At 37.6% G+C, this 18,004-nt stretch overlaps 1 protein-coding gene across 1 annotated transcript in view; it reads right to left on the bottom strand.

Annotated features, from left to right (window-relative positions):
- The window catches only part of SEMA3E (sema domain, immunoglobulin domain (Ig), short basic domain, secreted, (semaphorin) 3E), a gene marked incomplete at its 3' end in the record, with an annotated part of 120,574 nt that overhangs the window by 42,457 nt on the left and 60,113 nt on the right, over window positions 1-18,004 (bottom strand). Inside the window, exon 2 of the mRNA XM_010148799.1 lies at window positions 9,399-9,559. Coding sequence (XP_010147101.1) covers window positions 9,399-9,559 — 161 coding nt within the window. The remainder of the gene's footprint in view (window positions 1-9,398; window positions 9,560-18,004) is intronic.

The following is an 18,004-nucleotide window of genomic DNA, read 5'->3' as shown; positions in this document are numbered from 1 at the left end:
GAGGAGCCCAGGCTGGGGCAGGCTGCACCTGAAGGACTGCACCCTGCAGAAAGGACTCACGTTGGGTAAGTTCATATCTCCCATGGGAGGGACTCCACACTAGAGCAAGGGAGAGTGTGAGAAGTCCTCCCTCTGAATGGCAGAGATTTATCTGTATCCCAATTCCCCATCACCCTGTGTTGACTGGGGGAATGACACAGAGAAAAGTGGGAGTGAAGTCAAGCCTGGGATGAAAGGAGGAGAAAAGGAAGGATTTTAAGGTTTGAGTTTATTTCTCTTTTACTCTGATTGGATCCCAAGCTGAGCGTATTTTGCCCATGATGGTAATTGCTGAATGACCTCTCACTCTCCTTATCTTGACCCACAAGATTTTCATCATATTCTCTCTCCCCTGTCTAGGTGAGGAGGGGAGCAATAGAGTAACTTGGCGGGTACCAGGTCTCCAGCCAAGGTCAACCTACCACACTTGTACCTGTTACCCCTCGTCTTTTCCATGTGGCTCCTTATAAAGAGAGATCCTCTGTGTACCTGCCCTTTAAATACTGGAATACTGTGATGAGTTCCACCTGAACCTTTTCTTCTCCAGGGAGAAAAGACCTGGCCCCTTCAGTCTTTCCTCGTAGGATAGGTTCTTGCCCTTTGATCATCTCTGTGGTCCTCTTTCAGACCCTCTCCAGTTTGTCCATATCTTTCTTGAATTGTTGGGACCAGAACTGGGTACAGTACTCCAGGTGAGGCCCGACAAGCACAGAGTAGAGTGGCGTGAGCACGTCTCTATCTCTGCTAGTAATGCCCCTGTGGATGCAGCCCCGGTTCCAGTCTGCCCTCTCTGCTACGGAAGCACACTGTTGACCATGTTCACCTTATAGACCAAGACCCCCAGGTCCCTCTCAGCAAGGCTGCTCCACCATCACTCAGGTACTGAGCTTGTTGGTTATGATGTCCCAGGTGCAGGACTTTGCACTTGTCTTTACAAGTGAGTCATCTTACTGTATATACACTTCTAATTGTATGTTATAAAGTTTAATCAAGTTTCTGTTATCATTTGAACAGTTTTCAAGTAAAATATTCCAGGTTAATTTTTAATTATCTATAAAAGTTTACATTAAGGTAAGAAATAATTTTGTTGAAACATAACTTTTTCTTACAGTAACTCATCAAGCTTAATACTAAGCAACAGAATTTAAATTTAATGTATTGAACATTTTATATAAATTCAGTAGAAACATCTCTGCTGATTTGTCAGTGACTTTCTACATAGGATATTAATTTTGAACTACTGATTTCCTGCTTTAAGTGGCACTTTGGAAAGAAAATTATTTATGCTGAAGTTAATGAGTGTCAGCAATTAACCTCATGGGAATAGGATCAGCTCTTCAGAGTCAATTACTAGAACTAAAGCCAAATTACACAAGTGAAATTTTTTTCAGTTACCAACTGTATAAAATGTATGTTTCATTCCAGATGCATGATTTATTTGGATGAAAACAATGTTAAACAATGACTGAGCAGACTGGAATGATTACTTAATTTCTTAGAACTTTGAAAAGTGAAAACAAAAACATGCTCACTTCAGTGATATCAGGCTTGGCTGAAACCAAATAAGTATCAAAAAATGCATGTAATTGTTAAGACATTTTTGTTAATAGTCCAATCAGAAATTACTATTCTATCTGGAAAACATTTTAAAATTAAGTTCTTTTGCTAAGCTTTTTCTTTTTCTTCCTTATTTATAATTGAATTAAATTACTTTTCTTGAAAATTCTAACCAAAGAAAATATGGTGATAAATTAGAAGAAAAATAAACTACAAGAAAAATGGGGATAAATTACAAATCCTAGAGGCCTAGTCCTTAAAATCCAGAGGTTGGTTGTATGTTATTGTTACCAACTTCAGCAGCCTGTCAGTATTTATGTCTCAATGCCCAAATCAGACCACCTATGTTGAGAGACCATCTAAACCCAGCAAGGAACCTAAAATAATCAGAACATTTGTTTTCAGTCAGATGGTCTTATAGCCATCTATGACTGTATGATCAGAAGTAACTGTTATCTAGGCTCTGGATTGCTGCTGTGTACGTAGTCTGTGCACGTACCTAAACTCTGCTGCACTCCCATGAGAGAACTCATCCAGTTGCCCTGGTCATACCATTCCTGATTCATTCAGTGCAAAAATCAGGCTCCACAGTCATTTACTTTACTTGCTCATCAAGGACTGAATAAGCAACCAAAGCCTAGAAGTTAAGAGATATGAACTCTAAGATATCCTGAGCTTAAAAGTTTGAAGTCACAGTTTTCACTTCCCAAAGAAATGTTCTTACTATCAGGCTAAAATGGGGGCTTTTGTCCGTATCAGGTGTAGATGGCTGTTAGGAACAAAGAAACCACGAAGGGAATAAAACACTTGACCCTATAATCAAATATTAAATACACTGTGTGTAGGTGATTATTTTTGCAATTGGATACTTAGTCCCAGTGCTACTGAAAATATATGGATATTTTCCACTTCAGGCATACTGAATTAAATGCCTACATGGAATTATGACAGAAAAACCCCAAAGAGGTATCCCAGTGCCCCTGCTTTGTCTGGAGTGGTAAAAAAAACAGCTGCAGTGTAAGCAACAAGAATTTAGTCCTTAGCATAGAGTAATAAATCATAGACGAGTTTGGGTTGGAAGGGACCTTCAAAGATCATCTAGCCCATGGGCAGGGACCCCTTCCACTAGATCAAGTTAAGTCCTGTCCAGCCTGGCCTTGAACACTTCCAAGGATGGGGCAGCCACAGCTTCTCTGGGCAACCTGTTCCAGTGTCTCACAAATGTCATCGTAAATAATTTCTTCTTTATATCTAATCCAAATCTACTCTATTTGAGGTTAATATCTTTGTCTCTTGGCCAGTCACTACAGGCCCTGGTAAGAAGTCTCTATCTTTCTTATAAGCCCTCTTTACATATTGAAAGACCACAATAAGTTCTCCCAGGAGCCTTTTCTTCTCCAGGCTGAACAACCACAACTCTCTCAGCCTTTTTCATAGGAGAGGTGCTCCAGCCCTCTGCTAATTTCTGTGGCTCTCCTCTGGACCCACTCTAATAGGTCCATGTCTTTCTTGTGCTAGGGATGCCAAAGCTGGAGGGGAGTGGGTGGGGTGGTCAGACTCCAGATGGGGTCCCACAAGAGTGGAGTAGAGGGAAAGTATAGCCCCTCTCAACCTGCTGGCCACAATTCTTGTGATGCAAGCTGGGTACAATCACCTTTCTGGGCTCATGGGACATTGCTTCCTGGGATATTGCTGGCTCATGCCCAACTTTTCATCCACCAATATTCCTAAGTCCTTCTCCGCAGGGCTGCTCTCAATCCTTTCATTCCCCACCCTGTATTGATACTGCGGATTGGTCTGACCCAGATGCAGGACCTTGCACTTGGTCTTGTTGAACTTCTTCACATGGGCCCACTCATCCAACCTGTCAAGGTCTGTCTGGATGGCACCTCGTCCCTCCAGCATGTCATCTGCACCATTCAGCGTGGTGTTGGCCACAAACTTGCTGAAGGTGCACTTAATGCCACTATCTATGTTCTTCTGGAAGAAATTAAATAATATTAGTCCCAATACAGACCCTTGAGAGAAACAACTCGTTACTGGTTTCCACTTGGATATCGATCCATTGACTGTAACTTTTTAGATGTGTCCATCCAGCCAATTCCTTATCCATCTACTAATCAATCCATCAAATCCATGTCTCCAGTTTAGAGGTAAGAATCATAGGTGTTGCAGAAGGCTAGGTAGAAGAGGTGTAGCTGTTCCCTTGTCCAGTGTTTCAGTCACGCCATTGCAGAAGGCCACTGTGTTAGTCAGGCATGATTTGTCCTTGGTGAAGCCATGTTAGCTGTCTGGTCACCTCCCTGCCTTTCATATATTTTGACATATCTTCCTGGAGGATCTGTTCCACGATCTAATGAGAAGCAGAGGATGTGTGCATAAGCCTCCTGCAGAGTTGGAAGTCTTTTCTTCCCAGATGAGTTGCTCTAATTAGAAAGCTAAGACCTGCCCTCTGTCCCTGTATCTACCATTGCTGTTAGGGACCTGCTTTCCAAAGTGTCTGCTGCTCAAATCCTTCTCCAAACAAAGGCCTTATTCTGTGTTTGTTCAGCCATATGTGTACTTCCTACTGGGATACTTACAATGGCTTATCTTAGAAAAAGATTCCTAAGAGGATTAAGAAAGGCAGATATGTCTGTATGGTTTTCACGGGTTGTGCAGAGGTGTAGGAATTTATCTTACATACTCATACAAATTACCTATCCGTAAGGCCACCCCATGTTAGTTGACTGATGTTGATAGGTCTGAATTATGACTCTAGTAATACCTCAGAGTCTTCTGAGGAAGTTTTTTGTCCAGAAATTATTTTTTAAGACTCAACTCTTAGGAGGGTTATGAGTATTAAAAATGAACATTAAGTTTTTAATCTCTTCAACATTATTTTAGACTAGAGACTAGAAAAACCTCTGCATATCCGATATGATATCCGATATGAAGTTTCATAATTTGACTTTACATGTATCTTAAGCACAGTAGCCAAAAATGTGTATAGTAAAAAAAAATGTTCTGCAAAACATAAAAAAAGTATTGTTTTTAATCTTGAAATCTTTATGAAGATTTCTTATCTCAGCTAAAAGAACTGAGAAGAGCTGCTCAGTCTCAGCTGATCGTTTGCAAAGAAATCTATAGTAAGCGGCTCAGGTCAGTAATACTTTACCAAGATGTACTTACTGTACTTAATTATATTTGTGCAATTATTGCTGGTTTATTTAACTAGCATAACATAGTTAAATAGCATAACATAGGACGTGCTTGCACCATGTGGAAGTCCAGATATTAATCAGCTGTAATGGTAGCCTTTAGCCTGCCACATATTTTTCCTTCAGTTTATACTTTGCAGTTATGACAACTTCCAACTTCAGCTTTGAACTGATCCTTTGCTAGGATTACAATCTCTTGCCAAGGTATCAATAACTACTAGGAAATTTTCCTGTTCATCTAGATGGGAATAACATCATGCTAACATATAGTTTACTTGTCTGTGTGCTTGACATAACTATTGGCTTAGACATAATTTTTCAAAACTTCACTCCTGCAGTTTACTGTGAAGTAAATTTTTAAATTGCTTGTTTAGTGATGTTTTCTCAACTTGAATCGTAATATTATAACCCTTGAGACCTGGATGATGTAATTTTAGCACTGTATTTAGAAGTCAGGAAAAAGCTACTTTTAAATATAATCCTCATGGGGGAAAAAAAAAAAAGAGGCAGTACAGACAACAGCTACTGAGCAAATTCATGTAGAGGGAAAACTTAAATTGGAGCTGGAATGCTAATTAGCGCCTCCAAACAGCTTTCCTATTCAGTCACTAGCCTCAAAAAACAGGATGGCATGTCTAATGAAAACTAATTTCATTAAATTATATGAGCTTTATAGCACTTCAGGCCTAAATAGGCTACTGTGTGAGCTGGTCTGAACTCTAGTATATGACAGCGCAATTAAGCAATTCAGCTATCCTGTCCCTGGTTTAAGTCAATAAATAGTGCTTAATTAACACATAACTTGTGTTTGGCTGAAGCACAAATTCTGAAAAAATATCTGGTTATGACTGGATATATATATATGTACCAACAAATACATAGCCACCCTGCCTCTTGGGAGCATGGATAATCAAACTCACTGCTAAATTGTGTGCTTCCTACTTCAGTTTGAAAATATGTACATTCCTACGTTGTTTTCAGAAGAGATAGAAGCAAGAGCTGCGCTTGCAGACTTATGTTCAGCCAGCTCTGGAGTGAGAATATAGCTACCCTCTCTAGAGGCATGATCTGTTATGAGGGCTCTATAGTTTATTACAACAGAGACAGATCCTAATCTGGTGCTATCTCATTTATGATCTGCTATGATTTTGCTGTTCAGATGTCTCTGGAGTGGGAATATAGCTAGTTTCACTAGAGTGGATTGAAATCTGCATGTACAAGCCTATTTACCAAAGTAGGAAGGCTTCTTGTCACGGCAAGGCCATCACGAGCCCTTTGAAGCAGAAGCTAGGAAGAAAGAGTAAGAAGTTTGTGGGGAAAATAGGGAGTGCGGTTCATTTTCGCTCCAACAAGAGACAAAAAGTGGAACCAAAGGTCATCTTTCTCTACGAGCTGTTAGATCAGTGGTGGTGAACTACTGGCATTGGTTCAAGTTTGCTGTCAACAAAGGTCTGCGCTGGTATCAATTACAATGAACTGAAAAACTTTCTAAAATACATTTGGGAGTAGATATCAAAGAAAATTATCTATCAGATCATTACAAGCCTTAAGGACCAAATCCCAAGTATGCGTAAAGTTTTATTCCAAAGGCAGAGTTAAAGGAAATGAGATCTTAGGGAAAGCAAAGGTCACATGGAGGGTACCTCCAAAGCTTTTGCTTTACACAAAATTTCAAGTACTTGTGTGGCTTTATTTCTCTGTAAGTGTTGATATCCACGTTTCATAATCTCCCTCATTCTAGCTACTGTTGGTGTTAGGGCATTCTTCATATAGAAACACATATAGAGTGTGAGTAACAAATCTTATGTTAAGATGTGTTACATGCTCTAAGAAAGAAAATTTCTGTGTGTATTGTATGAAAGGAGAGAGACAAGTGTACAAAAAAAATGCATAGAAGGCAAAGGAAATATAATTTGACCAATGGAGAAGTGAGACTCTTTCTCTGTCCAAGATGACATGGGAAGTTTATACCACAGTTGAATCTTTGGATTCCCCAACCAATGCAGGAATGAAAGTAGTAGTTTTCTGTCCTGAAAGATTTTTCCCATTTTGTATGTATCTCTTCTTTGCTGGATATGAAAAGTGGTCAGGAAAATACATGCTTAACATAATGTTGATAGATATATATACAAACAGCTAGTAAATTATGTGAAAAAATATAATCTTCTCTTCAGAGTGCTGCTTTGTATTTGAAAGCTGAAGAGAATTGAACCTTATGGAAAAATGTAGTCTATTAAATGCAGATTTGTAGGATGCATACCTCATATGCATCACGAGTTGAGTTGTTTTGAAATGCTGGATTACTTTGGCAGTCAATAGGTCTCAATGCAAAAGCATTTTATGTCCACTATGAATTTTGTTGTTTTTCTTTGGGGGTCTTCTAATATGCTTGCTAGAATTGAATTACTGGATCATTTTACAGCAGAAGTGATACATCTCAGATTGTTTTTAGAGAGCATATTCGTATTCCAAATGGAGGAAAAAGGGATGGCAATGAATTAAAACACATAAACTGTTTTCTAGAACACAGAATATAAAAAAGATCTATGTGAATCTGCCCCAAAGCTGCCAACCTTACAAAACATCTCTTCTACAGCTAGTGACTCATCCTGGTGACAGAAGAGAGAATAAACCCCAGGAACTTGCCTCCACTCTTATAATTTCACTAGGCTTTAACTGGTGTTTTGGATTAATTAAGCTAAAGTCTTCAGTCTGAAAGAAAAGGCCAAAGGCTAGCCAACACACAGTTTAAGGCAGATTAATGAAAAACTTTGGTAATAATGAATCAACCAGTCTTTCGATTCCAGGAACTTCCCCCAGTGTATCTCAGTAATTAAGCTCTCGTATAACAGAAATATCTAATTCCACACTATTGCTGATAGTGCTGTGGGACATTCTAGTTTTCCCTAGCTATCACTGAATGAGATCTGCACTGAGTGAGCACTGGAAAAAGAGAAAAAAAACCCATGACATTTGTATTCAAGGGAGCAAAGTCCCAGTGAGGTCATGTTTCTAAGCAAGCTAGGTCAAGCCCCAATTATCCCAGTTTCTCATCTTTTGCACATCATAAAAAAAAGCAAGCAGGCAAGAAGAGCTTCCATTAATTTGTCATACTTTACACACAGGTCTCAAGACAGAGAATATGGTTTCAGAGTAAATGTCTTATTTTCAATCTAAAAACAACAAGAAGGAGAGCAATGAACTTCGAGAGTGTCCAGACGGGACAATGGTGGTTGGACAAAGCATCAAGTGCTCTATCCTGTCATCTTTCCTCATACAGATTTACTGCCAAACAGGGAAGAAGAGAGGAGAAAAAAAGCTTTTTTTATATAAACAACTGCTTCCTAAATGTTTTCATATCCCTGAGCTCTAGTATCTTGTCACAGGATATTAATAATTTTTATCAAATGGAAAAGGAGTTAACTCATATCTCACTGTGGAGGAGCAAAGCTCAGTGTATAATATTGCTCTCTGAGGAGTTAAAAAAAAAAAAAAAAAGAGGATGAAGATAAATTCCTAAATGGCCTCCCTAAATATATCAATTTCCCTATATCTAGAATTGCCTTTCCCAAACTATTTGTAAAAAGGATTAAGTATATTATATCTGTTCACAGTAGAGGAACATGCTAATTACATTTGGAGATAAGCAAGGTTGTTTATGGTAAAGCTGACCAGAGTGCTGGCATGAGTATAGTGATATTCATTACAACAAGGGAGCAGAAAGAAAAGAATTTGAAATATCAGTATTCAGTGCAGTATGGATATCAACAAAATCATATTTCGCCAGAGGGGCTTTATTTATTCCCTTTTTAATTCATTTACTAATTTGAGAATGAATGAAAATGTCTCTGAATACCTTGGGGAAATTTCAAAAAGTAGATAAACTCTGAAATATTTCAAGACATTGTTTATCCACAATCAAGATGTTGAGGAAGGACCAGTGTTCCTCCTTGAAACTGCATACTTTCAAGCCTAGCTGCCAAAGGCAGAAGGAACCAAGGAAGCAAGACTCCTATCAGTTCAAGCTCCAGCCTCTCCACTTCAGTTCCCAGTTGGCCAGTCAGCTGTGGTTTCAGAAACTATTTAATAGCACCTCTGTCTCAAAGACAATGCAAAATCCAGTTCCTAAAGAAGGCTGAAAATCGGCTGCATTGAATAACTCTTATAGTGGATGTGCTAAATTTGGGGTTTTTTGTTTGGCAGGTTGTGGTTTTTGGGTTTTTTTTAATTTTCTCTTTTGTTGTGGGAAATTCCCCCCAAATACCAGGAGAAACTATACCTTGATAATATAGCAGAGGTACAGAAATCAGGTATACATAAAGTGTGAGATGCTCTACATGTTTGCATCTGTAAACATGCTGAAAATCAGTGAGAAATAGCTATATTACCCCCAGATCTCTTCACCTGCAATGACCCTTAGGGGCTATTACTTGGAAAATATGGTAATTAGTGTATTTTTCTAAAGTATAAACATGACATTAAAGGTCACGCACAAAACATTTACAAAACCTCCATTATCTCATTTCCAGTCATGCAAACTCTTATATTCCGTGCTACACATTATGACACAAAGTGACTAATGTATACAGCTTTTTACTCCACCTCTCGGTAGTTGTCGCTGACTCGATCCAAACTGAGGGAATACAAGAGGTCTCTTCCTCCCACGAACAGTCGCTCTTGATACTCATCCAGCAGCATTATATGAAGACCAAGATATCCAAATGGGCTATGAAAGACTGACGTCCTGTTTAAATCCCAGAGCTCTGAAATAGAATCAGAGTGTGTGTGATAAATACCAAACAGCTTAGCTTTCATGGCTTCATTTTCATATCTTCCTAGAGAACTAGATGAGAAGTTGTGGGACATTAAAATGATAATCATATAATCTTTGAGTAAGAAAGAGACACAAAACACCTGGGAACAGAGACACAAAGCACCTGGGAACAATTTTCAAAATGAGCCAGCTCTCCAGGAGGTTTCTGTAGGAATCTTTACATCATCATCTTCGTGCTCAATGTATCATGAGATGGGGAAGCGGGAAAATAAGTTATGTCAATATTTTCTGAAAAGGAAAAAATACTGTTTAGGACCTGAACTGCAAATGGGAAAAAAAATTAATGAACTAATGGAAACTGAAAAGAATTACTGGAAATTGTCTCCTGATCTTTCCTTCAGGCATGCCATACTGCAGGTTTTCACTGTACGCACAATGTTGTTTTGATTTTTGGAGGGATGTGGTGGTTTGTTTTAAGCCCAAAACTGTCTCCACTCTGTTCATTGGAAGTATTGCCACTAAATTCACTGAGAACACTATGAAGTCTGTAAAATGCATATTTATAATAATTTTCCCAGTGATTATTGATTTTCTCAAGAAATACACTGGCCGGTTATGGGGAGCTGGGGCTCAGCTGCATGTGATCCAGGCTAAAGTCACTTCCACAGAGAAAGGGAAATTCATACTGGGTAATGTTGCAGAAACTTGGAATCAGGCCTCGGGAAGGAAGAAAGAAGCAAACACAGGGGTGCCTCTGCACTCTCAAGCAGATGATGCTGAGCACAGCCTGGCTTGCAGCAGGTCAGGGAGGATGAAAACCATTTTGCTGTCAGGAAGCCTACAAAAGAAATCATTACAAAGAGTACTTTAGGACCGCCTCTGAAACAGGGGAGCTGGGACTGGTGGAAAGGAACTGTGTTCCTATGTCTGTATTGTGGCAAATTGTTTTATTCTGAAGAAACAAAAATCACTCTTGATAAAAAGAACTAAATTCCTTTTAGTTTATTCTCACAACTATCCCTAAGCATAATTTTCCCAAATACTTGGATGTGGCCCATCAGCTGATGTTGGGAGAAGTGGGATTGTCCCAGAGCTAGTGAAGAAAACAAATGGGCCATCATTCAGCTTTGAGGGGAAGCTCCAGCTCATGTGCCACATGAGTAGTTGTGTTCATTTGCCCATGCTGCATCTTGTCAGCCACATAGAGCCACAGCTGGTCTTCTGCAAGAGGAGTGGTCCTAGATGTCAGAGAAAGTCCTTGCACAGGTCTATCACTATGGTATCTGCTTGGGTTGCTATATATGCCATCCGTATATGCTGTGATTTTCCGAAACAGATGTGTATCTTTAACCTGAGAATGCAGCTTCATAAGGTACCCAAATATTACACCATCAAATTTCCATAAGGAACATCATGGTGAGCAGAACAAGAGCCTTTTTTTGCCTAAGCTTTGCGTGCTGACCAGTGGATGTACATATTTTTTTTTGACAGTGATACATTCAGCACAAAACTGCATAGCAGTGTGGAAATGGTCCTTTCAAGGCAAGCTTTTCTAGCCAAGAAAATACAGCAGATTGCTGTTTCAGAAGAACATTGCTTGCTTGTGATCAGATTAGAAACAGAACGAAAGCAGAACTAGAAATATTCTTTTGGCCCTAGATAAAGCCACTTTTTATTTGCTAGAATAAAGGACACCCAATATATTTTATTTTTAGTCAGTCTTCGACTTAAAAGAATTGCATCTTAAAATCTAGTTACATACAAGCCACAAAAGCATACTGTGGTAGCTTCCCCTGATTTATTTTCATGTTGTCCTGAAGGCAAATTTTTCATAAATGAGACAATATTTCTTTACATGCATCAGAGATATCACTTGTCTTCTCAATGAGAACACAAGGCGCAATGAACAGTCCTCCACATGACCATATAAACTAGAAACCACTCATGTAAGGCACCTGCAACTCTCATTGTCTTAATAGGAAGTTGATAATATTAAACACATTTCAAGATCAAACTTGTAGAAAGAGATATTTCTAAGGGTAACTCTTAGCAAAGCTACACGGGCATGTTTTTGCCGTGGGTGTAGAGACAAGCACAGAAGTGAACTTGACATCTGGAAGGGCTGGAAAACACTGAGCAGTGGAACCTTGGGATTGATTTTGTTACTGAAACATGTATGTTTTATGTAGTTCCTTTGAAAGGTACTAGGATTTTTGGACATTGTGGGATATCTGAGATGTTATGATAGTGTAAGCAAGTAGGATACAACACTTTATGAATGCCAGGAGAATGGGTGCGATATCAGGGAGTATAAAATGGCACTAGAGTCCTGTCATTTCTGGGCAACTGAATCTCACTGTGGTCTGACTTGATGTAAATGACCCAGGTTTTGAAGCAGTAGAGTATCATTCAAGTAGTGCTATGCCCCTTCAGCAAAGCTGGTTGTCTTCGATGTAGCACTTCAGGAATGCAGCTGTACTGCTTCCAGACATGAGGTGCTGCAGCCACAGCATCTCACACAACCTGCACACTCATTTGGTGAATTGTGAGTTCATGGATCCTGGCACCTGCGGGGTTGAGATAACCAGAGTGATTTAAATCACAGCACAATTTTGAGTGAAACAAATAAAAAGCTCAAAGCAGCTTTCTGTAAAATCTACCCTCACTTACCTTGAAGAAACTTACGCTTGTAAGGGTCACCTTGTGACTACAGACTCCTCAAGGTGTCAAGATTTCTGCTCCTGGTCATGCTCACACACTTAATTTGAAAAGTTCAGTTTCTAGATCATGCCTAAGCTTCAGCATAACCCAAAAAGAGACTGTTCTTCTAACTAATAACTAGGATTTAATAGTTGCATTTATGCTGAGCCCATCTAGCTTACTTAGAAGATCAGGTGCAACTGTAATATTCTTTGAGAACCTGGCCAGAGAAAATATAGTGCTGCCTAATGTTTTTTAAATATTCTAGTGGCTAAAACAGTCACCTGAGAAATAGCAGACATGAGTTCAATTTCCTTTTGTAAATGGATTGAAACCCAAATCTTTCTCTTTCCATAAAGAGGTCCAATCACAAGTTATCAGCTACTAGATTGATAGGAAAGGATGGATGCTTTGTCCATTTCCTCTTGAAGCTGTGCAACAAAATATTCAAGCTTCAGAAAGACTGAACAAGCAGTAGCATGACTCTAATTTAGTAGTTAAATTGCTTTTCTGGGAAAGAAGTTCTGGTTCTAGTGCTCAAAATAGTCTATGCATTTTATATTAATTAATGGACACAGTATATAAACTGTTCTAACACATGGACTAGAAACTTTGGCTACTCTCTCATGTGGGAATGGCTAAAGATTTCAGCTGAATAAACTCTTCCTTTTATAGAGTTTCTGTTGATTTTTGTGACAAAAAGCCCTTCTTCTATAAAGATCTTGTGTAAAAAAATAAAAAGAGAAAAAGGATTAATTCTTCAGACAGAATATATTGTTAGTATTCAGCACACAGGACAGAAGAGAAAAGACTACTACTGCTATTTTCTAGTTTCTTTGGTGTATTGATCCCCACTTTTGAGAAAAAGTTATTCAGCATTTTACTATAGTATTCTGCCATTTTAATCTAAAACCTCAACACCATTAACTAAAACTACATTATTAGAGTACAAACAATCTTTTACTCAACAGAGGAAGGACTGGTTCAATATTTACATATTCCTACATGGCACTTCATTTACCTGTGAAAACCGTAAGGCAAGTCTGGACATATAGATTTCATTTCCTAAGAGAACAAAGCTTATTTCTTGCTGTTTTAAAAGCCAGAGCTTGCTGGCAAATATTCGGACTTACTTTGCATACCATAGTTTCTCTTATAGAAAATCTTCTTTGGTGAATGTATTCATGCTGTATCCTTTCTGACAAGTCGGTTTGTTAGCCATTTGTCAAGCAATGTATTTTGTTAATGTTTTAATCACCAGTAAATAATTATTTCTAACTTCTAAGGTTGTATTAAAACATCCATGTATTCTATTACAAAGAAAAAAAAATTGTCAGCCTTTTACTATGTTATTTCAATATTTTTTACATATAAATGCTTGATAATTAAATATGCTTAGGACATTAAATGCAAAAAACCCCTCATTGCTGCTCCACAGCAGCCAGATAGAGTGAGTTCTCTTGTGTAACATGTTCTCAGAAATTAAACATGTAGTGAGTAAGATATAACTCTGAACCTTGATTATAGACAAATAATACTGTAGTGTTTTGGGTTTTTTTCTCAGGGAGTGAAAAAGCTACTGTTGCTCTGTTCTGTTTTTCATAGCATTACATCATCACAACTGCACAAGTCTATTGCTGTTGCCCTTTTGTGCCCCCATAAAAATCTTTGGTTCCCCTTTTAAATTCTACAGAAATACAGTCTCACCTCCCACACTACTACATTCTGCAGAACACTTTTCCAGCTAAGATGTTTTCCAGATGCAGGGCACTGACAAATGAGTCTGGCACTTTGAACATGTTGAGTATGTAAGGGGGACGTCTCAGTGCTGCTTTATAGGAAGAGGTAGTGACTGGGATTGCCTTCTGTTCCCATCAATAATATACAAGGCCACAGATATAAAGTCAAGGTCATGTGAACACCTGAATAACAACATGTGTTTCCAAATATCAGTAATTGTTAGTCCTAGAATATAAATATTACAGTGGAAAAAAATTCGTAAGAATTTGGTAAGTCTTACATAATTTTAGTTATTTCAGCTTATTGTTGTACAGATGACAAGTGATAACCAAAATTTGCTTACATGTGACAAGAAAGGGACTGAAACAAAAAGGGGGAAATTCAAAAAAGAAGACATAGGGGAGAGCCTGAAAAATCAGGCTTGATACAGTTTGTGAACTACAGGTTAATAGTAATATCAGGCAGTGCAAGCATCCTTCAGTTTTAAACCACCAGTACTTTAAGGCAGCTTACTATTGAAGGGTACCCTAAAGAGTCATCCATCACAAGGACAAAAATATAATCTTACAAGTGCTTGAATCTTTCTGACAAGGTTAAGACCTCTAACTGGCAATATTCTGTATGAAATTGGTAACAGGAGTTCTTCCCTGGGAAAATAAATATAGAGACCAAAACTCATTAAAAAAAAAAAAAAATCTATGCTGCTGAATATGAGATAATGCGTTAGCAATTTTTACTTTCCCGTGCTCACAGTCATCAGTCTTCTATGTTGCTGCAAAACTAACTACATTCATGATACTGCTTGCCAGGTAGTGGAAGGATTCACTAACTCAGGTGAACCAACAAGCAACTGAACCAGCTGAGCAATAGAAAAGCCAGACATGGCTGAAGTCAAAGCTGCCACGTGAGGTTTGCTAGTAAAACCTGAGCCAAGAACTTTAAAGGCAGAATTAACTGCAGATAGCAAGCTAAATGTAAAATTGTGAGAGTAGTAATGCTGAAAGTTGCCACTATACTTTTAAAACAAAATTCTTAAGCTACTTTAGTATCTTATTTGGGGAACATGAATCAGTAGGAGATACATTTAAAAAGTTGTGAGGGAGACTGAAGTATGAACTTTCTCTGCTTGAGGTTTTCTCTGTGGGGCTGCCAGGCAGATGCCTCAGAACCTTGGCGGGGTAGGAGACAGACAGCAAAGTCTAGTAATGACAAGAAAAACCCTATTAGTCCATAACTACTCTCACACAATTCAACCTCTGCTCTTAACAGCAGGTGAGTTTGGCTATCTAGCTATATTTGAAGAATGTAATTGGATTAGCTGATGCAGCAAAGTCCATGAATAATTTTGTTTGGTGCTCTTCCTCTCAATGTGCAGATCCAGTGATGAAGCTTAAATTATAGTGAAAATTTCAAACTAACTATCCTTCTGAGTTTGTTTAAATTACAGAGGCAAAATTTTCTGAAATTAAAAGGTACAATTTGGGAAGACAAGTATATTTTCAATCTGCATGCAGTACAAAATTCTCTTTTCTATTTTTTTTTTCTATGAATATTGGGAAAACCTATAACTGGAACATGTAATAAACCAAAGGGTATGGTTTTTTTTTCCTAATTCTACTCATCTTATGGCAGAAAAATTAAAGCGGAACTTGAAAGTCTTTAAGACAACAACTCATGTTATTCCATGTCTTAATCCTTCATATTTCTATTTAAAATTATGATATGTAACATCTAGAAAATATTTAGTGTGTTTGCCTATACATTCCAGCAGAAATATAAATCGGAATTTTTTAATATTAAATTATTCCAGTCTAAGTATGACTCACTCTTTGAGCACGTTATCTGCTTCATCCAATGTATTTCTAATGAAATAAGTATACAAAGAATTGTCCTCTTTAAATTATGCTTACAGAAAATATTTTACATTATGTTTAATATCTTAATAGTCTTAACAAGTGAAAGAATCAATTTATGAAGCTCTCGAGTTTTAGGAGATACATATGGTTCAAATAATCACAGCCCTCTTCTGATGAAATACAGACAGTCCAGTCTCTTGAGGACTTGATTTATTAAGGTGTACCGCTTGCTACATGCTCATTACCACACCAATCTGAGAAACATAGAATTGTTCCTATGGAGAGATCTTGTGTTTTGACAGAAAAGGAATCTGGTGCTTTCATTTAAAATGAAGATGCCAAAAGTCAGGGTTTTATGCTATTCAAAATGACTGTTAAATTGAATTTCCTTTGAAAAAGATGGATAAAAATGAACTATCCCATGTGATTTTCAGGGGCATATGCTCTTGGGCAGGATGGCATGTGATTGACAGTATATGTAAGGCTATCTGGAATCATCAACACAATAAAAAACAGAATGAAAGAGAAAGGAGTCACTGTAAGAAAAGCAAAATGCAGAGGGAGAATTAAGATGGAAACAACTCAAAAGATGAAGGGAAACTTTCAAGGTATATTTTTCTTAGCCAAAGAAATTACTCACAATAGATGCAGAGTCTGATATAATATTCTATAGGTGAGTTTATAAAGATTTGCTACACCTCACACACTGAAATAAACCCTTGTTTTACTAAGCACAGCAACTGTAAACAACAGTGAATGGGTTTATGTAAAAATGGGTGCACTGTTACCCTAAATCTGTTCTATTTAATTGAAGAGAATAGCTTCTCTGGAAATATTTATTTCACAGGAAGGACATAAGTATTCAGCTGCTAAACCTCAGTGTCTTCAGAAGACATACCTAATCTGAGTTATCTAACACTAGCATATCCATGATTTAATCCTGCTCTTGATATGTCCAAAATAATTTAAATGTTAGTAAAACCTGAATACATTAAAGGTCTGTTTGCTTTATTTTAATTATGTTATCTTTTTTATTTCTTTTTATAAATGAATTCAAAATCTTATATTGTAGGTGGGATATGTCAGATTCAGCTTTTGCTTTGTTCAAAGTCGGGTGTCTAGTTTAAGATATTTGTCCAGCTGTGTTTTTTATTGGAATAAGAGAAAGAGGGATTCCCAAATGGAATTTTTAAATTCCTTTATAAAAAAGAATCTAAACACTTTTAATTTAGAAGTAGATATTTCTATGCTCTAAATTTTAAGGAATGCTACTAAGTTTTAGACACATCATTAAATGTAGATGAATTCCAACTCAAAATACATTCTACATGTAAGTTAAGGTTGTAATTTGTCAGTGTTTGCAATTTTAAGCACTACAATGAAAAGCAATACATAGAAATAACTGTCTTTATGAATCTTTGTTGACTCTATTGTTTCTCTCCCAGTATGCTTAATTATCTGTAAAATTCTGGTTGGGTTAAATGCCTTGGAAGAAAGAGAAAAATAAAATTTTATTTTAATAACTTTAGATATATTTGAAACCTTCAGAATTAATAACTCTGTAAATATTAATAGTCAAAACCAGAGACATGCTTCTGCCATTTGACTTTGATTTGGTAGAACTCAGCACATTTGATCTTAAGTATTGTAACCAGAGAATAAAATTAATATTAGACAGCTATTGGTGCTCACAAAACTATTATGAATTGCATTATGAACAATTATCCTCAAACCTTCATAGATATGTGTATGCATCCTCTCCCTCCTTTTTTTTCCCACACTGTTCATTTGTTTCCGACAGGTGCTTTTAGAAAAATACCCAGTGGTAATAAAAGGCCTGTCAAACTGTAGAGAAATCTACATGTAGTGGGGAGAAACAATCTCCTTAAATTACCAGTAACATCTCTGTAGCCTCATTTGACCTGATGGTAACCATAGAAAACCCCCTACCCATCCTTCCTCCTTCAAAATAGAACATCATCTCAGTAGGACTCTGCATTGATTCATTTTGCATAGTATGTATAAACACCATACACTTGCAGGGTATATTTCTTTACTGTACCTTTAGAAATTCACCTTCATCCTGATGCTTGGTTTAGCATTATTGTTTACCTTCAGATGTTTTGGGGTCAGCATGT

Source organism: Eurypyga helias, unplaced genomic scaffold (genome assembly GCF_000690775.1).
Source record: "Eurypyga helias isolate BGI_N326 unplaced genomic scaffold, ASM69077v1 scaffold913, whole genome shotgun sequence".
Lineage (NCBI taxonomy): Eukaryota > Metazoa > Chordata > Aves > Eurypygiformes > Eurypygidae > Eurypyga > Eurypyga helias.
This window is presented reverse-complemented; position numbering and strand designations above follow the sequence as displayed.